Consider the following 24,557-nt stretch of genomic DNA (forward strand, 5'->3'; position numbering starts at 1 on the left):
TAGCACACAGCAACCGCGTGTTCCTGTTGAACTGAATTAGTGCACGTCTTCTGGTGCACGATGTCAACGCAGCACGCAGAAAAAAAAAAAGACAAATATATGGTACATTGGGTATAAATTTATTGTACTTCAGTTTTATTCTCTCAATCATGATCACACTGTACTAAACCCGGCCCTCCTGATCTGACTCTAAGTAACAGCGCCAGTGTAAATTCACACCCGAATTCACACGACGCTGTTCGTTTTCAAATAATATTGCATTAGTAAGATGATGTTTTCTGATTGGTACTGTTCAGGTCATAAAATGAAAAATTCCAAATATCATATACACCTATGTCTCTGTTTTTTTAATTCTAATTCAGTGTGAGCAGGAACACTCAATAAAACTGAATAAAAATAAAATCAAGTGATGGTGAGATACGAAGAAGGCAGATTCACCAGCATCTGTGTGTCAGCTTTTCTCCATCCAGATCAGAGCGTTTCCAGTTGCATTGCCTCAAAACACCACTCACATCTACAGTTATTCCCAGTTTCAAATAAAAAATAGCAGCGTCAGATCCCGGGTACTTTGTATCGTGATCGTGACTGAGAATAAAAGTGAAAGACTTTTACAAGTCTTATAAATGTACATCGTCTGTTACATAAACAAACCAAATATATATGTGTACTGTATAATATTAACGATAAGAGCAGCTCACTACTGAAAACGACAAATATAGGAGGCAGGCGGGATTGAACTGGGGATTCTTAAATTACAAGTCAGCATATCTTACCGTTACACCATGAAAGCTGCTGTATCGTTCTTGAACCTTTTGTGTAAGTGCTTATTTGCTCTTTGGACTTCAGCCTTCACACATTATATAGTTTATGCCAGCATTTTGTCATTTACTACTAAAATATGAACAACTTTTCTGTTTTAACAATGTGTTTACACAGATTACTGTAGAAGCGGAGCGCACATGAAGTGCATGTGTTCCAAATAACGATCTATTATTTCCACTCTAAAACTCCAGCTCTTCACTCCCAGATAATCAATCAAGGTCTGAGCTGCGAGAACTTTGTGCACCTTCTGTGGCGGTGGGGGGATGGAATAGCAGGCTGCTTGCTGCTCGTCTTAATCGGCACAATTACAGGACAAAAGACGCTGGTGGAGTTAAGGTGGGCCGGATCTATGAGTTTTTTCGTATGATCTGGTAATTCTAGTGTTAACGTAATTAGGTAAAGAATTCCACAGATGAAGTGCCGCAGCTGCAAAAGCCCTGTCCCCTTTTAGGTTCACACTTAGTGCAAGGGACCACAAGAGTCAACAAAAGAGCCGAGTAGTTTGAAACCAACTTGAGCTTTGGCAGGGGGAACCAGCAATCAGCACTTCCATTTTTTTTTTTTTTTATTAAGATCAAGAAGTGTCAGCCACCCAGGATCTTAGTTCAAAAAGATAATTGTGCAGCCTATTAATGGCAGAGTTATAAACAGGAATATAAACCTGTGAATCATCAGCATAACAGTGAAAAGAAAAATTAAATATTCCTGAAAACAGCTCATATAGGATGAAGATAAATAGAAATTAAAATAGGATCCAAAATGGATCCCTGAGGAACACCACATTTAACAGGAGCAGTAGATGAGAAACAGGAGTTGAATGACACAGAAAAGTGTCTACCAGTAAGATATGACCTGAACCAGTTAAGAGCAACCCCTTTAAGCCCCACCTGAAGTTCAAGCCATAACAGCAAGATCTCCTGGTCACCAGTATCAAAAGCTGCAGAAAGTTCTAGGAGGAAATGGGCTGCGGAGTCAGTAATAAAAAGACTATAGAGACGCAAAGCATCTTTTACAACTGTAATAGAGAGATAGGAACACACAGTGTGAGACACGATCAGAGCGTCTCGGCACTTACCAACATCTACATTTCCTTCCAATAGCCTGTTGAACTTGTCAAATGACACCTTCAGCTCCTGCAACAAAAATGAACACATTACGATCATAAAGTGTAAAAGAATTTATACTTGGAATAAAATGTTCTGTGTTCCATGCAAAGTTTGGACACCTGTGGCAAAATAAGATATTTCGCAACATTTGAAGTTCAATGATAGCACTCTGTCTTTTGAATCCCATATCAATAATGTTACATAGTTGTCTGTTTTTCATCTCCATAGCACTGCAGGCCTGTGACCCTCCCTCACACTAAATAGCAAAGCCATCCTTACTGAAGCACCAAGGACCTGCAGCCAATGGATTATTCAGCAGAAGTGTGTCAAGAAACACAACTGGGTGCCCCTTATACCAACATCAACAGCACCTCATTGGGACTGGGACAGTCAAGAGAGACGTTTTCTTTCTTTTTACATTTTCATCCATTTTAGTCATTCTGTTGTACATTTGACAGGATTAGTTGTTTGTCATACTATAATATTAATTTCTGTATAATGTATTATTTATTGTCCCCTTGGAGACAAATAAGTTCTCTTACTCTCAACTGTTGACAGCTCCACAGCCTAATAAATTCTTCAACTGTTCAATAATGTTGCACACTCCACAACCATGGACATTTCTTAACAACTGACTGAGGTTCTGAAAATTCACCTAACTGATGCCTAAAGACCAGAAGAAGGCCATGAAAAGGCCATATTAGAACATTAGAAAGACTTAGACGAGATCAAATCATTCACTCCAACAAAGCTCTCCAATCCTACCCAGATAATTCCTTGTAAAAGCATCAAGTTGATATACAAAGATATTAAAGCATTTCCAACTGGCAGTGTCCATAATCTGAAACATTGTTTAATAAATGGCAGTCAGTGGGAACTGTGGAAGTCAGGACAAGTTTTGGAAGAGTAAGAGAACTTAAGAGATAGAAGAGCAGGAAGGCAAAGCACAAACCACCATGTACAGGTGCTGGTCATTTAAAACGCACATTACACAGTTATCCAAATTATATTTCTTCCATCTTAAAAATGAAGGCGTTTTCAAAATAAACAGGATTCTGAGAAATTATTTCACACATTTATTTCTATTAGGATTGACTACTGCAATGCGGTGTTTACTGGATGTTCAAATTCTTCTTTATTCAGCTTCCAGTTAATTCAAAATGCTGCTTCCAGAATTATTAAAACAAGAAAATACAAACACATAACTCCAGTTCTTAAATCCTTACACTGGCTCCCGGTTAAGTTTAGGGCAGATTTCAAAATCCTCCTTTTAACATATAAAGCATTAAATGGCCGACTTACTTGTCTGAACTTGTCATGACTTACAAACCAGAGCGCACATTAAGATCTCAAGATGCCGGTCTACTTAGGATTCCAAGGATTAATGAAATAACAGTGGGAGGTCGAGCTTTTAGTCACAGGCCCCCTAAACTGAGGGCTGGTCTGCCTGCCACTATAAGAGATGCTCCTTCGGTTGGCCATTAGCACTAAAACACAAGTAATATGATCATTATAATTTTTTACTGACTCTCCCCTATTCTGTTTCTCTTCTTGGTACTCAGATGTGGCACTTGGTCCCACTGCCCACCTGACAAGTTGTTTTGCCTGTCTAAGGTATAGCCAACTCTAATTGACGATTGCATGAATTGTGGGGTAGAGGGGTCCTTTCATCGGATTGGTTGGCCCAGCTGTGGAATGGACAATTGGGGGAGGGAGCATCTACTGTTGAATTCTGCTCTGTACTTGTAATATTTCTATTGCACTATTATATTATATTGAGGATTACTTGTGTTCTGTTCTGTGTATTGTATTGCCCCCCCCTTCTTTTTGACACCCACTGTATGCCCAACCTACCTGGAAAGGGATCTCTCCTTGAACTGCCTTTCCCAAAGTTTCTTTCATTTTTCCCCAACTAGGTTTTTTTTTGGGAGCTTTTCCTTGTCTTCTTAGAGAGTTAAGGATGGGGGGCTGTAAAAAGGCAGGGTCTGAGAGGTTGAAGGAGCAGAACCTTTGCAGTTTAAATGAAGATTAAGTAGGGACACGTTTAAAGAGTTTATAGTTTTTAAAACACAGCAGATCCCAGTCGTTGCTATAAAATAAATTCTGCGACAAGAAAACAGGGTCACTGTTGGAAGATTGTTATAGAAGATTCTGAATATTAGAAAGTCTTTCTTCCCACAAAGCACCACAGACACACGGGATAAATTGCCAAGTAATGTAGTGGAGAGTAGGACCAAATGGAACTTCTGATCTGGATTTGATGTCATTTTGGACAATCTACTGTAGGTAAGTAGGATGGATAAGCTGGTTGGGCTGAATGGCTTTTGTTCTTGTCACCATTTCGTCAAACCACAATTCAAAATTCAATAAGTACCACCTCAAGAAACACAAGGTGAAGGCTTTTTTCAAAGGCCCTCACATTCCCCGGGCTTGATCATCGTTTGTAATCTGTGGGTAGATGTGCAAAGAAATCTCTCATAGCTGGAAGCAATCTTCAAGGAAAAATGGGCGGGAAATGTCCAAAGCAAGAATTCAAAGGCTCATGGCTGGTTACAAGAAGCGTTTCCAAGCTGTCATTTTTGCCCAAGTAGGTGTTATGAAGCACTTCTTAAATACACAGAAAGGCAAATGGAATTCATCTCAAGAAACCAGCATGACTGGGAGATGATAAACTCACGACTGGGGGTAAAGCCAGGTGGGCATGGGGACAAATACTGAACAGGCAAACTGAAATTCACTGCACTAACTAACAAGAGAACTGAAAGAGTAGTTTTATGACAAAGCTGAACTTCAAAGCTGGAAGTGACCCTCAATATGTTGGATTCTTAAAGCTAAATCATCATAAGAATATAAAAAGGTTTTGTTTATCCAACCAAAAGAGAAATTGCAGCCGCATCAATACTCAACGGAAATCGGCTCATCAGGGTGACAGGCAGATCACATAAACATGAAAATAACGGAGGAAAAAAACACCTTTACATTAACAGAGAATAAAATGAACAACAAAAAATGGTTCTTCACAAAAAATAAAAGCATGTATCATCACGTAAAAAATATTAACATTTAAAATCACAAAGTTAATCACAACAGGCCTGATTTAGTAGACTGTACGTATGGATGACGACAGGATGCGCTTCTTGCAATGACTTTGTCTGCAAAGAATATTCAACTGAAGTGAAACGTGATCCATGTGCACATCCTGCAGTGGATCAAAGTGTGATGGGTGAGAAATGGATCGGGTTTATTTTTGGTTAGTCCTAGACTGTGTTATACTATTCAGTAATATGCTATTAAATTATGTTTAAAATGTGAACAATTTAAACTGATTGCAAAATGTTTTATTACAACCTCACGGCGTGCATATAAATAGCCATTTCAACACTGGTGCATAAAGCTGTACACAAACATCAGACAGGCCTATAGGGCTAAACCCCTAGCACACCTTGGCCAGTCTGATCACAGGACCCTGCTTCTGATCCCTGCATATACCTCCCTCAGGAGAGAAGGTCCCACTATGACCAGGACTGTTACCATATGGCCCAAGGAGGCCTCCCAACAGTTGTAGGACTGCTTACAGAGAACCGACTGGGAGGTTTTCGATCACTAAGACTTGAAGAACCACACTACGGGAGTCTGGGATTACATCAGGTTCTGCATGGACAACGTCACCAGGGACAGACGCATAAGGATTTATCCCAACAGGAAGCCTTGGATGACGAGGGAGGTCCAGAGTCTACTGAAAGCCAGGAATACTGCTTTCAGGTCTGGGGATGGGGCACTTTACAGTGTAGCCAGAGCAAACCTGAAGAGAGGCATCCAAGAGGCCAAGGCAGCATAAAGAAGGAGGATAGAGGACCATCTGAGGAGCAACACCACCAGGCAGGTGTGGCAGGGTGTCCAGCACATCACCGGCTACAAATGCAGCAACTCCTCGGCTGCTGAGGGAGACACTTCTCTGACAGAGGAGCTGAACATCTTCTTTGCCCGCTTTGAGGCGACACCAACAGCAGCTCCATCATAGCCGCCTGTTCACAACAGCAACATACGCATGGTGGAAGAGTGTGAGGTGAGGCAGGTGCTGAGGAAGGTGAACCCGAGGAAGGTGGCAGGACCCGATGGTGTGGCTGGATGGGTGCTGAAAGACAGTGTGGATCAAGTGGCCAGAATCTTTGCTAGGATTTTCAACCAGTCAACTGTCCCATCTTGCCTGAAGTCCTCCATCATTGTTCCGCTGCCTAAAAAATCTATCACTAACAGTCTGAATGATTTCCGCCCATTGGCACTCACATCTGTCATCATGAAGTGCTTTGAGAAACTGGTGCGGAGTCATATCATCACCTGCCTGCCAGCAGACCTGGACCCATTTCAATTTGCTTACAAAGCAAAGGACAATGTGGCCACAGCCCTGCATGAGTTCATGAGTTACGCCTGACTGCTTCTTGTGGACTTAAGCTCGGCATTTAACACCATCCTCCCCCAACGAGTGGTATCCAAACTGGCAGATCTGGGACTTCCATCACTCACCTGCAGTTGGATACTGGACTTCTTATCTGGTCGCTCCCAGAGGGTCAAGCTGGGTCCCAACACCTCTACTGTTCTCAGCCTCAACACCAGGATGCCGCAGGGTTGTATGCTCAGCCCGCTCCTCTACACATACTGTATGGCTGTGTCCCCACTCACCATAGCAACAAGATCATAAAGTTCGCCGATGACACGACAATGGTCGGACTCATCTCAGGCAAGGATGGTGAGCTGGCATACATGGATGAGGTGGAGCGGCTGTCAGAGTGGTGCACAGTCAATAACATGCTCCTCAACACCACAAAAATGAAAGAGCTTCTTAGTGACTTTAAAAAAAACAATACAGACATCCAACCACTCATCATTGGCGGGGAGCTGCCTGTATGGAGAGGGTCCCGGTGTGAGCTGGAGGAAGACCTGACCTGGAGCACCAACACCAAGGAGCTGCTGAAGAAGGCGCAGCAGAGACACATCTCCCCAAAAATCTGCTCCTTGCCTTTTATCACAGTTCCACCGAGAGAGTGCTCAAGTACGGACTGTGTGTGTGGGATGGCAGCTGCACTTTCTCAGAGAGGAAAGTGCTCAACAGGGTCGTGAGGACAGTGGAGAGAACAATTGGCTGTACCCTCCCCACTCTGGGAAAAAAATTCTAGACCTCCCGATGACACACAAAAGCAACAGACATTTCACAGGATTCATTATATCCCGGTCATTGCCTCTTCCAGCTTTTCCCACCGGGCAAGAGATACACAGCAATGAAAACAAGAAGAAACTGCCTTAAAAGCAGCTTTTATCCAAAAGCAATCATGGCCCTGAACTCGGAATAAAACTGCTTCATATCATTCTCTCCAAATGTGCAATACAGACCTTAAGTCAACCAGTGCAAGTTGTATATTTTGTAAAGTACTTTTATTGCTATTTGGTTTGTTATTATTTTCTCTCTTCTTGTCTTTTTAACTCTTATGCTTCACACTGAGTTGACTACACCTTCAATTTTGTTGTTCCTTTGTAAAAGTGACAATGACAATAAAGATCTATCTATCTAAAGTGCATCACGTGAGAACTCATGAGATGAGAAATGGTGCAAGTAGTTAAACAAGTAGTGCTGCAAGGAAGAAATGTGATATGAATTGTATAAAAAGCAGCTAATGGCTTTAATATCAATGAAGTGCTGAATGTGCGTGTGTGAGTAAAGTGCGCACTGTGGGCCACAACAGACCTGACTTACTTACTTTGCAAACGCCACATTTCCTTTTTTTGTCTTATTTTCTTCATTGTTTCCTAGTTTATCAATAAATTCGAATTGCACATTGACATTTTCAGAAAAAAGGCCATTGATTTACTTTGTTTGCCGTCGGAGTTGCATTAACTTTTTTTTTTTTTTTAACTTCAGATGATGCGGTCCTCTTGACTTCAATGAGCTTTGATCTCAGATGTCTGTGAAGTGACTGTAATGAGGATGACTGCCTCCAAGTTCAAAAGGGTGGAGCGCCCTCTCCTGGGGCCTCATGTATAAACGGTGTTGTGTACAGCCGTTTCCATGCTCACATCGTGATGTATAAAAACTAAACTTGGAGGAAAGCCACGCACATTTTCACGCCAGGTCAAACCATCGCGTACACAAGTTTTCATCTCTGTTTTGCAGACTGGTGGCACCAAGTGTCAAAGCAGTGCTACTGTTCCTGTGTGGTTTCAATACACTGAAATTAACTGCAGATCATTTTATAGTTTAAGGCATCAGATTGTAATCAACCTGTAACAATATAATGATGCACGGAATAGCCAAAGTATTTCAAATACCACAGCTGCTTTAACGTTGTTACTCTCAGTGCACCAGTATTTTAACCCATTGCATCGGAGTCGGGAATCACAGCTATACAGCAGCTAATTGGAAAACTCTACAGCAGATTGTGTCAAGTATGGAGAGAATTATCAGGAGCCATGCACACCATCTATTTGAACTTCTCCCATCGGCAAACACTTCAGAGCCTTTCCTGCGCGAACCTCACAGTTCATAAAGCAGTTTCATTCCAAGAACTATAAATGCACTCAATCAGTCCATCAAGTGCTCCCAGTAAAACGGTTGGTACTTTTAAGTACAATTTATTATTGTTGCTGTTACTTTACTATTTTATAGGAAAATAAGTCTCGGGAGGATTTGCATATTGAATCTCATTGTACCATACAATAACAATAAAGGAATTTAATTCAATTCAACAGAAGAGAGCGTGTATTTACAGATGACGACGGCTGGCTCCAAAGTCAATTTACATTTCCAGGCGCTATCTTCTTGGAACTCTTAATATAATTTTTCAGATGAAATGCAGTAAAGTATATATACTGTATACTACATTATACAGATATAGTTTTAACTTAATTTAAATAATGTATACTGCTATTAATTAAACGTCTGGACACAGTGCTAGTAATGAACTGGCGGCCCCGGTCATGGATTGTTCCTGCCTTACGCTGTATGCTTGCTGGGACTGGCGTGACACTGGATGGAGAGATGGATGGAATAATTAAACACATAGTACGAAAATAATAATGTTCACTAAACGTTTTTGAAGAATCTGCGGTCTGACATTTATTAAAGAGCTGATTGTGTGGCAATTGGTAACTTGGAGAAAGAAGAGGAATGACAGGAATGGGAGGTTAGTACATTTGAAAGAGACAGGACTGCTGCAATAAATGATTTCATCGAAGGTCACACACGGAGCAGCAAGCATCTTGCGTGAGGAAGGACCAATCACTGGACGGGGCGCCAGCTCATCACTACGACTGTGCCCCTATGTTTAATACATTTCATTATGAAAATGATATTAAACATACATCTTAGTATTTAAATTGTTCAGATAGCTGTAATATCATAAATGTAATGTATGCTGTGTCCTGTCAGCGTAAGAGAAAGCCCGATTAATAACAAGCAAGAAGTCATTCACACAAATAGAGTACATAGAAGACACAGAATACAAAGTAGGGCTGCACGATTAATCTTTTTTTTTGTCATGATAACGATATTTATGACCCACGATCAGTTAATAAATATTGTCGCGATTTTACAGTATAAAGACCAAACTGTTTTTTATGGGCAGAGTTTACGGATTGGACCGCGTCACTAAGACGTTACTGCGTCTAGATTGCAAGCGCTTTCTGAAGCAGTAGAAGTCAATAAAAGCAATAACAGTCAGTCAGAATAAACATATGATGGCGGAGCAACGTGAAGAAGGTGCAGAAGTGCGATGGTTAGTTCCTAAAAAGGGGTCATACTCAGTTGTCTGGAACTATTTCGGTTTTGAGGAATGTGATGTTGATCAGGTACGAGTCTTGTGCAAACTTTGCTCCTGTTCCGTCCAAACATCCCAAGTTAACTCAACAAACCTCATCAACCACCTTAAAAGCCACCACAAAGTACACTATCAAGAATTTCAACGACTGAAGGCACAAACCGCAACAACAAAAAAATTACCAGCCATCCACAACACAGACAACAATATCAGGGACATTGTTCAACGCAATACCATATCTGCCTAGCTCGCAAAGACACCGGGAAATAACAGAGGCGATCACGTACCATATAGCCAAGGATATGTGTCCAATAACCACCGTGAGCAGTTTAAAAAAATGATCGCAACACTTGATAAAAGATATAGCATTATCTCACGCAACCATTTTTCCAATGTTGCGCTGCCCTCGCTGTATGCGAAATGCCGAAAAGAAATAGAAAGACAAATTCTCAGGCTCAGCCTTAAATATTTTGCTGCCACGACCGACTTATGGTCAAGCAGAACTGCGGAACCGTATTTGAGCTTGACAGTTCATTTTATTGACAGCGAGTTTAAGATGAAAAGCAAGCTTTTGCAAACTTCATTTTTCCCACAAGACCATACAGCGGAGTTTATTGCAGTGGGCCTCAAAGAAGCGATGTCCGTTTGGGGCTTGGTGGAAGAAAGACTTGTGTGCATCACAACGGACAACTCAGCTAATATGATTAGGGCAGCATCTGTGAATAACTGGCCGAGGCTACACTGCTTTGGTCACAGACTTCATTTAGCCATCGGTAAGTTGTATGTTTTTTTCCCAGATATACTGAAACAATTTGACAATTTAAAAATATTAATTGTTGTTGTTGTTTTAGTGATATAATCAGGGGTGCACATAACTGGTACGCAGGTACGCATGCATGGCAAAAATGATGAACGCGTAACGTCATTTTGTTACTACAGCGCTTTTGTGTACAAAACAGAAGAGCTCTCGACTGTGACCGTTTTTGACAACGTGCGGTTAAAATTTCACCTACACCATTTGTTTTATGTCTTTCGGTTTATGTTCAAAAAGTGTTTATTCCTCTGACTCAGGACCCTATTCTGCACCGGCGGAAAGCACCATACAAAGTGGTTTCGTTTTGAAATAAAAGAATTTTATTTATGTGTTTTCCGCTTGTGGCAGTGGTCATTTTGAAATGAGGCGCAGCTGTGCGCATTTCCGGCTACATTAAGACGGCCAAATGACAGTGCGCTCTTCACCAACAGTCTTTAGTCAGTGACGTTATTTATTAAATGATATTTAAGCGCCACGCACTCACGTGATATTAGATACATACTCAAATAGCATTTTATTGTATTTCAGTTTTATCACAAAAGAACGACTGATTCTTTCATACCATTTTTAATGAAACGCAATACATTTGTTTAATGCATATTACGCTCAAGACGCAACCTTGTGTTCTTTCAAGTTGCACAATGACAATAAAAACCACAAAACCTTAAGGGAGCGATCTGCACTTATTAAGACCTCGCTGCGGAGTGCGTACCAAACACCAGCTCCTGCTACTCACCTGAGGAACACACTCAAAAAGTTCTGTGCACCCCTGATTATACTGACAATGAGTCATAGGTCTACAGTATAATAATCATCATTTTTATTCTGCTAATCTATCAGATTAGATACATTTAAAAGTTAAAAAATATTTGATTAGTCAAATACTATTACGTTAATGTTTGTGAACCCAGATGAGTTTAGAATAAGTGAGTGTTTATTATTTATTAATAAATGTTTGATAATTGTCTTATGTAGGTGTATATAATTAGTGAAATAAAAAACATTTTTTTTATATATCTGATCAAAAGTTGCATAAACAACTGGAGTCTTCCTGTATCTTACTGTTTTTTTTTTTTTTTTCTGATCATGTTTATTTCCTGAAGAGAATGCCATGAAGGATCCAAGAATTGACCGGGCTGTGGGGCTCTGTAAAAAGTTGGTGAGCTCCTTCTCTTACAGCTGGAAGCGTAAGAGAGAGTTTTTAGCTGCACAAAATGAGATGAAACTCCCAGAGCACTCACTGAAAACAGAGTGTCCAACAAGATGGGGATCACGTCAGGCCATGAAAGAGAGAATCATCGAGCAGCAAAAGGCCATTGCACATGTCCTGTCCTCTGACAAGAAGTCGCGTCATCTTATCCCAACATGGCAGGACATGGATATACTAGAGGCAATCGACAAATCCTTGCACCCTCTAGTTAATTTTACAGATGCACTGTCTGGCGAGAAGTACGTCAGCGTGTCATTTGTTAAGCCAGTTCTTCATCTTTTCAACGCATCAATCTTGAAAGTTAAGGATGATGATACTGACCTGTCAAGAGCAATCAAGTCTAAAATTTTGGAGTACCTAAACGAAAAATACAGTGACCCAGACATCCAAGCTCTATTGGACATGGCATCTACGGTGGATCCACGATTTAAGATGAGATAGACGGCTGAGGACAACAAAACAACAATTCAATCCAGACTCAAAGCTGAGATGCAGACTTTGGCAATGATGGTAATAAAAATGAGCTGCACTGAGATCTATATTAGTGTTTTGTGTCTCAATTAGTTAAATTTGTTCTAAATGCCTTTTTCTGTGTTTAGGTGTCACCCCAAGAAACAGCACAAGAGACCAGCCAGAAGGATGCTGAAGCTGGATGTGCCCCAAAGAAAAAGATGACTTTAGGAAGCTACTTTAAAACTGCTGAACAAGCCTTGCCACCTAACAATCAGCAATCCAGTGTAGCCTGTGAGCTGGAATCTTACTTGCAGTCAAACTACCTGGATAGTGAGGGGGACCCATTAAAATGGTGGAGAGAACATGAAAAGATCTACCCAAGGCTTTCAAAAGTGGCAAAGAAATACTTGTGCATACCAGCCACAAGCTCTCCTTCAGAGAGGGCTTTTAGTTACGCTGGAAATGTAGTTACTTGCTTGTGGTCTTCCCTAAAGCCCGATCAAGTTGACAGGCTTGTGTTATTAGCCAAAAATCTGTAACATGTTGTAATTTTTTTTTATTCTTATTTGATTTTATTACGAGTTGATGTAAAAGAGGCAGTTTAATTTTATTTATTTACCACAGCTAAGAAAAACTCTCCATTCTAAACATTTTTGGTTTCTTTATTTTTTTTTTATTTGTGGCTGTAAAGTGCAATAAGAATACACAAGTGAATAAAAGTTCATTACCAAAGGAATAATCGTCATCATTAATCGTGATAAAAATTTTGAGCAAAATAATTGTGATAATATTTTTTTCTGTTATCGTGCAGCCCTAATACAAAGCATTTAAAGTTCTACTTTAGTTACTGTGGGAACTGAGAAACTAGTAAATCAAAAGATTGTAAGATGAAATTTATGACATTTTACTTTAATGACAAAATAAACCATGTAATTAAAGTGTAAATTTCGAGATTTAAAGTTGACATTTTAAGGGTTTTTTTCACTATGTCCCTATTTTTTTTTTTTTTTTATTTTCTCTGTACCCTAATAAGCTTTCCTATGACCCTCATACTGTGGGCTACGACTTGCCTTTTCACAGCGACTTTCATATCTGATAACTTCTTTTTTTTTTTTTTTTCGGGCACTTTGCGACTTTCTGATCTTGAAAGTTCATTCAGCTTCCTTATGTTGGTTATATAACTGCTTAAATCAACAAATAGTACATTTTTTCATTACCTCCACATTCACTGAAATTCTTCTTTTTTCCCGGTTGTCACAGAACACTGCACTTTAGGAAAAAATAATATTGATTGATTTGTATATTCAAAGAGGTGCAATTCTTGGAGGAGAAGGGGTGGGGTGGCAGGCACGTTCACAAGCGTTACATTTCATGCTGACTGGGATTTATGTAGCAGAAGTGCGTGGAAGTTGGCTTACGCAAGGTTTTGTGCATCAGAATTTGTTTGTGTGTACGCACATTTCGACTTTTGCAGGTGAGTGACAGGCAGTTCAGAGCAGAGTTCAGAGTCATGTCATGATGAAGAGAGAGCTGAACTGATGGACAAGCCTCTTGATTAACTGGTCAGTCTATGGACATCAGCTTTGGGTACTGACTGAAAGACAAGTCTCAGGAACAAGTGGCAGAAATGAGCTTCCCTCACTGGGTGTCTGGGCCCAGCACAAGAGACAGCGTGAGGAGCACAAAGTAGGGCCGCTGCTTCTCCAGAATAGAAAGAAACAGTTCAGCTGGATCAGCCATCTGCTTAGAACGCCTCCCAGGGGAGATGTTTCAGACCTACCCAACCTGACAGAGACCCCTCAGCTGGCCTGGGACACCTCAACATCTTCACAGACAAGGAATGGGATGACTGCTGGCCTTGTAAACCTGGACTCCAATAAGTGGCAGAAAATGATCGAAGGATACTTCAAATGTCAAGAAAATGGGAAAATTGGTCAAGGGTGTACAAAAATTTCTATGGAGTTGTAATGTGTCAACTAGAAAGTGTGTGGTGTTTTTTATTTGGTTTTGGTAAAGACGCTACTCTTTAAACAGCCTCCCTTAACAACATCTTCAGAAAAATAAATAAAAATGAGCTGCATACTGTGTGTGCTTATTTAACGTATCAGAATTCCTTAGATAGACAAGAATTTCAAACAGTTACAAAAGAAATCCAAATAACGTCACCTGTAATTCACCAATGCCGTTTTTATCCTCAATAGACTGTGCTACCACACGGATTTTGGTGGAAACTTCTTGGTCTGTGAAGTTATCACATTCAGATGGAATCATTTCTGGATAATCAGTTTTCTGGAAAAATAAATACATTTTCGTAAGGGTCCTGAAAACATATTTAATTGTTAAATTGTAGAGTATCTTTCATAATGATCATCACCACCCAGCAGCAACACAACACAATTCAACTACAAAGACCAAGGACGGCCAAGCATCCCAAAGCATTCATGCAACACACAAGCAAAACAGCAGACCCAGAACACCCGGGGTATCCATTTACACACATTCATGGGGTTGAAGTGACTTACTATATATAGGTACAGGTGATCACAGCTTCTCATATGGTTGTCAAATTTGTTCCTTTCTACAAAATTACACAAGCGGCAGTAAAATATCAGTGAGGCGGCTGGGTGATTAACGCAGGAAAATGCAACAACATTCTGCAGGCCTACAAAGAAAAGACAAAAACAGAAGATTGCAAAAGAAAGCAGGTAATGGCTGTGGCTTCAGATATTCACACTAATGTCCCTGAGGGTGTCACTTCAACCATCAATGCCAACAATACAGAAATATGGTCAAGGGTGCCAAAAAGAAGTTTGGGGCTCGCCAGCCTGGATATCCCCTTGAATTGCTGCAGCTTGAGGGGCTCATCATAAATGTCACGTTTGAACACCGAGCTGTCACTTCTACATCACTGAGGACAATGCTGACTCCTAATCACCGATTTGCTTTCCTTCACCAAGCAGATAGGCACATCTGATTTAGTCTGCCACTTACCCCTCTAAGTCAGGGGTGTGCAAAGTCATTCCTGGAGGGCCGCAGTGGCTACAGGTTTTTGTTCCAACCCAGTTGCTTAATTAAAAAAAAAAAATCCTTGTCAGTTATTTAATTTCAGGGTTCTTTAGTGCGTTAACTCTGCCATGTCAGGTCATTCTCATATCCTAGATATTTTTTTTTTTATTTCTAAGGATATCATCCAAATGATTTGAATTCTAAAACAGATGAGTAATTCTCAGTCACTCACTTTTTTCTCTTTACTTTCTTTCCAAGTATTTAATTAAACCAAACAGTGCACGATAAACACACGCAGGTGTAAATGGAAACAAGCTTAATTGAGAAATGCAGAATTTCTTTTGTCATTTGCATCTGATTGCTAATATGGAGAGATTAAAAACCAAGACTACAGCTGTTTAGGACTGAATTAAGCAATAAGGGTTCAAAATCTAAACGAGTGAGACAACTAAAATGAAGCAGAAGTGCTACTTGAGCAATAAGGGCTTCTTATGAAGCAACTGGGTTGGAACAAAAACCTGCAGCCACTGCGGCCCTCCAGGAATGACTTTGCACACCCCAGCTCGAAGTTTGAAAATAGAAAAACCAGGAGTGTAATTAAGAAAGGTTTTCAATTAAAAAGTGAAATGAGCTTCTTGTTACACTCTCAGCTGCCACCATGGCCCTCAAGCAGCTGAGTTTTGAGACGACTGCTTATTGGCACACCAGGAAGAGCAGGCCTGAGCTGAGGTACTTTCATTTTCAGCTCCTACGTGAAGACGACTTGAAGGCCTTAATGGGCTGAAAATGGAGAACGAATGGAAAGCACTGGGCAGCTTTTAGCTAGGTGTTTGGTGACAATGGCCTTGCTTACCTCCTGCTCTAACGTTTACCAGGGTCTTTATTTCTCACATTATAAATCTGTTTAGGGCAGACAGCCCATGCAGCCCACTTCAGTGAATGCACAGGGATCACTTCCAGTGTTTTTGGTTTTATTCTGTTCTTTGTCACAGCACTTCATCCAGAAAGTTGTTGCAATTACAAATCCTTTGGTTTTGACATTTATTTCTTTTGCTTGGAATAACACAAAATAAGCAAAGAAAAAAAAACACAAATCTGATATCATTCTAAGCAGAACTCCAGAAATAAACAGGACAAAAGTGAGGACAACTTTTCCAAATGGTAAGAACAAATTTTATATTTGAAATCACCTTGACACAGGTGCTGGTAACAGAGAAGTGCCACCTGCAGCCAGTTGAAATGGAGAAAAGTTGACTGAAACTGAGCATGGAGAGAAGATAGAAGAGCAAAGAATTGTCTGAGGATTATGGAAAAGTGTGGACAATCAGAAGGCTACAAGTCCATCAACTCCAGAGATGTCACTGTGTGCAGTCATTAAGAAGAGAGATGAGGTCAACACTGAGCGGTTTGGTAAGGCCCTACATTTGACTGTCTACAGACAATGAAAAGAACACGGTCCGACATGCTGAAGGTTCACAGATATTTTGAGGTTGCCTTGCTGCTTCTGGCATTGGATGTCTTGAATGTGTGTATGTGTGGCATCATAAAATCTGAAAACTGTCAAAGAGTGCTGTGTTGGGCCCCGGTATCAGCAAGTTGGGTCTCCATCAGGACAAACACCCAAAGCCTACTTATAAAAGCACCGAGAATTGGTTTAAGACAAAGCGCTGGAGAGCTCTGCAGTGGCCAACGAGTTCAGATCTAAATCCTATGGAACATCTGTGAAAAGATCACAAAACAGCAGCTGGGCAAAGACACCCTTCAAATCTGGGAGACCTTGGGCAGTTAATCAAAAGAAGTACAAGAAGAAAAGAGGCCCAAAATTCCAGTGGAGAGGTGTAAGAAACTCAGCGACTCATTTCCGTTATTGATGGCAAAGGGTGTGCCATCTCTCTCATTCTTTCATAGGGCATGAAGCGGAAGCAGTAGCAGAAAATGGCTGACAGTGAGAAGAATCGCATTGCCGTCGTAGAAGAACTCCAGGCTCTCGACAAACAGATCCAGAAACTCCTGTCCAGACAAAGGTACCTTAGGGATTTGAAGGCTAGGCTGCTGGAAATACCATCCTCGCCATCTAAATTCGACGTTACACACCAGGTTTCAGTAACATCAACTCCACGTTGTGCCGCTCGCCTCCAAGGACAAATAAGCTTCACCCCCGCACCTCGTCGGAGCGATGACACCACCGATGAAGACCTCGGCGTGTTTTAGCAATGCAGGCCTGGGCTCAAGGCTAGAACACCTCCATCGGCACAAGTGAGCATCTCGACTTAGAACCGGTACGACCCTCTCCGCATCCCCAGTTTGCCTTCAACCCTGGGTGGTGTAATCATAATGGGTGATTCTATTGTAAGAAATCTCAATATCACATGCCCTAATCAGAAATCTTTTGTTTCTTGTTTTCCTGGTGCTTGTGTCCGAGATGTGATGAGACGTGCGCCAACAATCTATGACAAGCACAAGAACAGGGCAGTTAGATCCATTATATTACACGCCGGCGTAAACGATGTGAGGCAGCGACAGTCACAAATTCTCAAGGCTGAATTTGCAGCACTAAAGACACGAAGGAGAGGACCCCATCGGTCAAGGATCATCATCTCGGGTCCACTACCTCTCGTTAGACGATCAAACAAATACTACAGTCATCTGCTGGGATTAAACAACTGGCTGAAAGGCTTCTGTGAGAATCAAGATATCGGGCTCATCGACAACTGGGACCTCTTCTGGGAAAGGCCGCTTTTCATCAAGCGGGATGGCCTGCATCCAAATAGATCCGGCGCCCGGGTCCTCCCCGAAAACATCGCTAAGGTAATTCATCTCTCTTGACAGTCTATTTCTACTCTTAACCCCTTCCATAATACTAATGCTTTGCTAAGACATGATAATTGCTTAAGAAAATTTTCCGTAAGAGTGCACAACATTAATACTCTAATAACCAATCTCAATGCACGTAAAAAAAACCTAGGCAGTGTGGCATAAACACTAATAACTTAATTACAATTACTATTTTAGATGAACAACGTATTAAAACTATAAAAACACATTATAGATTAAATAAAAAATACACACAGAGGGGTGCTTTCAAAAATAACTTCGTTTCTGATCCAAACGCCAATAACACACATAGAATTCAGCTCTGCTCCTCCGAAACATTAAATATGGCTTTATTAAATGGTAGAGCATTAACTAACAAGACGTTTTTTAAAAATGATCTTATTAGTGATAGAAAAATTGATTTTATTGCACTAAGTGAAACGTGGCTTAGCTCAGACGGCGTGGCTGTTTTAATCGAATCTGCACCTCCGGATTACAGTTTTACTCATGCGGATCGCCAAGGAAAGAAAGGCGGTGGCTTTGCAAACATTTACTTGAGCCAGTTAAAGTGTAAAGATGTCAGTTTTGGTAAATTCAAGTCCTTTGAGTATCTCCCCATTATTATTCATGGAGATTCTCACTTTCTAGTATTATCTGTGTATAGACCTCCTAAATTTAACGCGTGCGTCTTTGAGGAATTCACAGAATTAATATCAATTTTAATTACGAACTATGACACATTCTTAATAGTTGGTGACTTTAACTTTCATATTGATAATCAGTGTGACCAAAAAGTAAAAGAACTCATGAACCTCCTGGACTCTCTTAATTTGAGACAGCTCGTTACTCAGCCTACACATGAAGCAGCATTTGATATCATTGATCACAACATTCTTAGAAATCGCCTTAGTCAATGGGTGGGCCTCTCTGGCAGGGTCTTAAACTGGTTTGAATCCTACCTGGCAGGTAGAAAATTTGTTATTAGTTGTGGTAATTACAACTCAAAGACACATGATATCCGATATGGTGGTCCACAAGGCTCTATCCTGGGTCTGCTGCTCTTCTCAATCTACATGCTTCCGTTAGGTCAGATTATCTCAGGGCACAACGTGAGCTACCAGAGCTATGCTGATGACACACAGCTGTACTTATCAGTAGCACCTGATGACCCCTGACTCTGTTGTTTCACGAACACACTGACTTACTTGTATTTCTAATTGGATGAATAGTAATTTTCTCAAGCTAAATAAAGAGGAAACAGAAATTTTAGTGATTGGCAATAATGGAGACAATGAGATTATTAGAAATAAACTTGATGCATTAGGATTAAAAGTCAAGACAGAGGTAAAGAACTTAGGGGTAACTGTTGGCTGTAACCTGAATTTTAAATTGAATATTCATCAGACCACTAGGACAGCATTTTTTCACGTTCAAGAAACACAGCAAAAGTTAGACCTCTTATATTACTGAAAGATGCTGAGAAATTAATTCACGCTTTTGTTTTCAGTCAACTAGATTACTGTAACGCACTCCTCTCAGGACTACCAAAAAAGACAAATCTTTCGCAACGAGTGCAGAATGCAGCTGCTAGAATCCTAACTAGGAAAAGAAAATGTGAGCACATTTCTCCAGTTTTAATGTCACTACACTGGTTACCTGTGTCATTCAGAATTTACTTTAAAATACTGCTTATGGTTTACAAAGCATTAAATAATGTCACTCCTTCTTATATATCAGAATGTCTGACAACTTATATTCCAAATCGTAACCTTAGATCCTCAAATGAGTGTCTGCTTAGAATTCCAAAAGATAAACTTAAAAGAAGTGGTGAGGCGGGCGGGTGGCCTTCTGCGGTTATGCACCTAAAATCTGGAATAGTCTGCCAATAGGAAATCGCCAGGCTAATACAGTGGAGCACTTTAAAAACACTGCTGAAAACACATGACTTTAAACATGGCCTTCTCATAACTTCATTTTAATTTAATCCTGATACTCTGTATATTCAATTAATTATCTTAACTATTCATGGTGGCCCTAAAATCCGTACTAACCCCTACTGTCTCTTGTTTCTTTTCCCATTTTTCTATGGTGGTGATCTGCACCACCACCACCTAATCAAAGCACCATGATGTCCTGCATTGATGGATTAAAAGCCAGAAGTCTACATGACCATCATCATCAAGTCCTTTCGTGAGAACCCTAAATACAAAGAGCACTGTTTCATTTATGTGAGGTGGAATGCCCAGAGGGGACTGGGTGGTCTTGCGGCCTCTGAACCCCTGCAGATTTTATTTTCTCTCTCCAGCCGTCTGGTGTTTTTTTTTTGTTTGTTTTTTCTGTCCTTCCTGGCTATCGGACATTACTCTTATTCTATGTTAATTAGTATTGTCTTATTCTAATTTACTCTTACTTTGTCTTTAATTTCTCTTTTATTCATCATGGAATGCACTTTGAGCTACATTACTTGTATGAAAATGTGTGACAGAAATAAATGTTGTTAAAAATTATGCCCAGTCCATCTCTGGAGTTCCATGTGGAAGGAGATCAGACTTGGCTTTCTCTGCATTTTTCTTTTGTCCCAATGCAACCAAAATAAATAAATAAATAAGAATTTGTACTTGCAGCAGTTTTCTGGGAGAAGTGGTGCATCTTCTGAAAATAAAGTGCAGGGTTGTCAATACTTTTGGCCCTGACTAAACATTTGCTATTAAATTACATTAAAAAACCATGGACAATTTAAAATTATTGCAGTTTTTATATTACAACCTCATGGAGGGCATTTAAATAGCCGTTTCAACATTGATGCATAAAATACATGGCGCGAGATGAGAAATGGTGCGAATAGTTCTGGGTTAAGCAATTAGAGCTGAATTGGAGAAATGCAATATTTATTGTATAAAAAGCAGCTAATGGCTTTAATATCAATGAAGTGCTGAAGGTGCGCGTGAATGGAGTGTACGCTGTGCACCAAACACAGGCTCTAATCTCACTTCTCGCTCATTCCCAGCATTCCCTGCTTCACTTGCTCACCCTCGCCTCACAGGTAGAACCCAAGAGAACTAACTGAATGAGAGCAGCATCAAAAATCAGGCTAAATATTACAATGACAATAAAAACTGAATTGGCATAAGCTGCCCTAATTCAGGGTTTTCATAAGAAACATAATGAGGCATGAGTACATGAGAAGTACAAGACGAGCGGGCTCAGTTGTTTCAAATATTAAAATGTGTGCTTCGGCTTAAAGTTTAAATTCTAAACATACTCCATTGTCATAGAAATTTGTCATTTGTTACCCTCTGATGGAGGTCCCAAGAAGGCTAATAAAAGATCAAAAATCACCTCATATCTGTAACCACTGACCTTAAAATAGTTTAAAACAATAGTCTATATGCTTACATTTGACGTTTGTTACATTTAATCTTCTGGAAATGCCTCTCAGAGGACCAGCAAAGAATCAAATTTCAAACCTCTCCATATTTTTGTTGAGGAACCTTGAAATCTCATAAAGTGACACTCATCTTTTCTATATTAAAAGACCCCATTGTTTCAAAGTTTTTCAACTTTGACCCCTTGTATTCCATTAGGGGGTCAACCCTGAGCGTTTGTTGATGTAGCCTGAACAGCTTCAAGTCATTCTGTTCATTTTTGCTGAAGACACCTGCTGGTTCACTTTTCTGGGTAACTTCCCAGATTGGTACCTGAGTGCAGCCGTGCAACAGGCGACACCTCAGCACCACACTGGGACAATGGGAGGTTTTTTCACAGTAGCTGGAGTGCCAATCCTGCCACCAACCCCCCAAGTCTGAGGACCTCTTTGCAGTTATGGTTGCAGATTAATGTCATATCCCAGGACAGAGCAATGGCAGGTTAAAGTCCTTGCTCAATAAAGTAGAGTCACTTATGGTGTTTACACGAAATGATGGCCAATATGGGGGGAACCCCAAAAATCTTGATGTCATGCATAACTAGACATGAAGACAAGTCATATGGTATATCAAATTTGTTGATTTACTCGCAGCAATTTCAAATCCTTTATAAATATGAACACAAATTAAAGGGCATATTGAATCCACATATGGTTCTGGTGCCCTCTTGTGGGAGCTGAAAGGAAGCAGAGAGGAACACATTGCTACTCCAGTTCTGCTGGTCCCAAGTGAAGCTTCCTGGTCCTGGCTGGGTGGAAGAGGTGCAGCTGGAGGATGAAATGCTGACACATATTGTACGGCTGCTGTTTGCCTTCTCTAAACGAGAAAAGCAAGCATCACACTCCGTTATTACAGCCAATCTTACCCTGAAATGTGTTAGTCAGCGCATTCACATGCACAACTAGATGAATAAACCAATTAAGCCAGAAATCCAGTTTCGTAGTAATCCTCATTTACATTAATGTGCTCAAAAAAGAAAGGATAAATGTTATCATTGGCTACCATGAATCAGAAAATAAGAATGACACCGGTGAGAACATTCTGGTGTTTTATAAATAAGTTTAGTCAAACTGCCGCTTTCTTTATGAGTTTCTGTTAGCGAATTGTACGCAGATCACTCTTTTATGCTTGCCTGTATGGTTGAACCCTACAAAGGAGCAGCACACTGTGGCGTGTGCTTCTTGCTTTACACCCAAAATAACAGCAGCGCAGGGACTTTTACTTCAATAAGATAACGTTCTGAGTTAGGTTACTCTCTGCTTTAAATCGCACTACGTAACACATATTACTTCTAATGCGTTACCCCCACTACTCTCAGGATTGCGTTGCTGAGTTTTGCACTGCGCATTCAGCTCAACACAAATTTTGAGAGTTTGGAAATACTGAGAGGATTATTTCAGCTACGATAAGGAATAAAGAGATCACACAGACATTTGCCTCTGGAATTCTATTTAGTGGACGCTTGTGATCGAGGCTGCTGAAAATCTGTGCAAAACAAATACATGTGCAGAACACAAAATCTTTCACAACAACCCAATTAATGGTTAACATGGCCACAAAATCCTATCATTTCTAGAGAAATCTACACCTGACAATCAGGCTTCTGAGGCGCCAATAACCCATTGTGTGCTTCTCTATTCAGAGTGAGGGTTTACAGTACATGGCGTTTATGAAGTCAGATTTCTGTCAACAAGCAGGTTACTGAAGTGCAGAAAACAGTATTGTCATTGGTACATGCTGTGACCGAAAGGCACTTTCAGCAAATTCCTTTATAAGGAAATATTTCTCATTTTCCAGCCCACACCAAAAAGAAAAAAAGAAAATTTCAAAATCAACTAAAGCCTTACTTTGGAGCATTTCACTTTAAAAATAGTGGTGGAAAATTGCATGCAAAGGTTAATTTTATGGACAATTTTGGAAAACTTTATGAAAAACCAAACTTGGCTGTTTTGGTAATCACCATCGACAAATAAACTTTACTTTTGTGCCTGGTAAAACTACAGACACTATAGTCAGAAATAAACTAGGCGGCGATTTGTATGAAAATAGCATTTAATACACTCATCAGCGCAAGGTCAAAGAGCCAAACTAATATCGCAGATGTTTTAGAACAGACAAATAGAGAAGCTGAAAAAGCAAATCACACTACAAAATGGAGTTCCATTCCATTGCTATGCCGATGATACGCAGCTCTATGTGAGAGTGGATTCCACTTCTCTTGCACCTCCATCAACTCTTTCCTCCTGCTTGGATGAGACTGAGGCCTGGATGTCCAAGAACATCCTCAAGCTGAACAGCACTAAAACTGAAGTTCTTTTAATTGGCATCCTCCATCAACTTTGTTCCTCTGTAAATTGTATTTCCTTTTCTGACCGTACTACTACCCTCTCCCCTTCTTTTACAAATCTGGATGTCAAGTTAGACTCCCATCTGTCATTTGATATACATACCCATCACCTCTGTAAAACTGCATTCCTTCATCTCCAAAATATAGCCAAACTCCGTCCCTACCTCTCCCTCTGTGATAACTGGTTAATGCCTTTGTCTCATCCAGACTGGACTATTGTAACGCACTCCTCATCGGGATGCCCAACAAGAGCCTTCAAAAGCTAAAAACAAATTCAAAATAGTGCTGCAAGAATCCTGATGAGGGTGCGGAAATATGAACACATCTCACCAATCCTTCGGTCACGTCATTGGCTCCCAATCCATCTCCGTATCGAATTCAAACTCTGTCTGCTCACTCACCAGTGTATCCATGGAAATGCTCCACAATATCTGAAGGAACTCCTAATACTGCAATCCACTGCAAGAAACCTCCATTTTATAAGTACTTCATACAATGGGAGACCGAGCCTTTGCAGCCGCTGCTCCACGGCTGTGGAATGGCCTACCAGAGAACCTAAGAACACAGCAGACTGTGGGCCATTTTAAAAAACAGCTAAATACTTTTCTATTTAGGAAATCATATTAACAAAAATGTTATTGTTGTTTTAATCTTGCTTTGTCTTTGTTTAAACATTTTATGTTGCACTTTGGGATTTACTGCTAATGTAAAGTGCCCTATAAATAAAATGCATTATTATTATTATTATTACA

At 40.4% G+C, this 24,557-nt stretch overlaps 1 protein-coding gene across 1 annotated transcript; it reads left to right on the forward strand.

Moving 5' to 3' along the window:
• The first annotated feature begins 10,361 nt into the window (after positions 1-10,361).
• On the forward strand, positions 10,362-13,142 carry LOC120522331 (E3 SUMO-protein ligase ZBED1-like). Its single transcript, XM_039743353.1, has 2 exons — positions 10,362-10,509; positions 11,654-13,142. Exons 1-2 carry the CDS (start codon positions 10,374-10,376, stop codon positions 12,199-12,201), a joined length of 684 nt encoding a protein of 227 aa, XP_039599287.1. The 5' UTR covers positions 10,362-10,373; the 3' UTR covers positions 12,202-13,142.
• Positions 13,143-24,557: the final 11,415 nt, after the last annotated feature.

Source organism: Polypterus senegalus, unplaced genomic scaffold (genome assembly GCF_016835505.1).
Source record: "Polypterus senegalus isolate Bchr_013 unplaced genomic scaffold, ASM1683550v1 scaffold_5110, whole genome shotgun sequence".
Classification (NCBI taxonomy): domain Eukaryota; kingdom Metazoa; phylum Chordata; class Cladistia; order Polypteriformes; family Polypteridae; genus Polypterus; species Polypterus senegalus.

What these genes read in the sequence shown, in the direction of transcription:
- LOC120522331 (XM_039743353.1), top strand. Translation starts at nt 10,374, where the DNA reads ATGTCCGTTTGGGGCTTGGTGGAAGAAAGACTTGTGTGCATCACAACG. An exon ending in CAGACTTCATTTAGCCATCG is followed by an intron (nt 10,510 to 11,653) that starts GTAAGTTGTATG and finishes TATTTCCTGAAG; the next exon opens with AGAATGCCATGAAGGATCCA.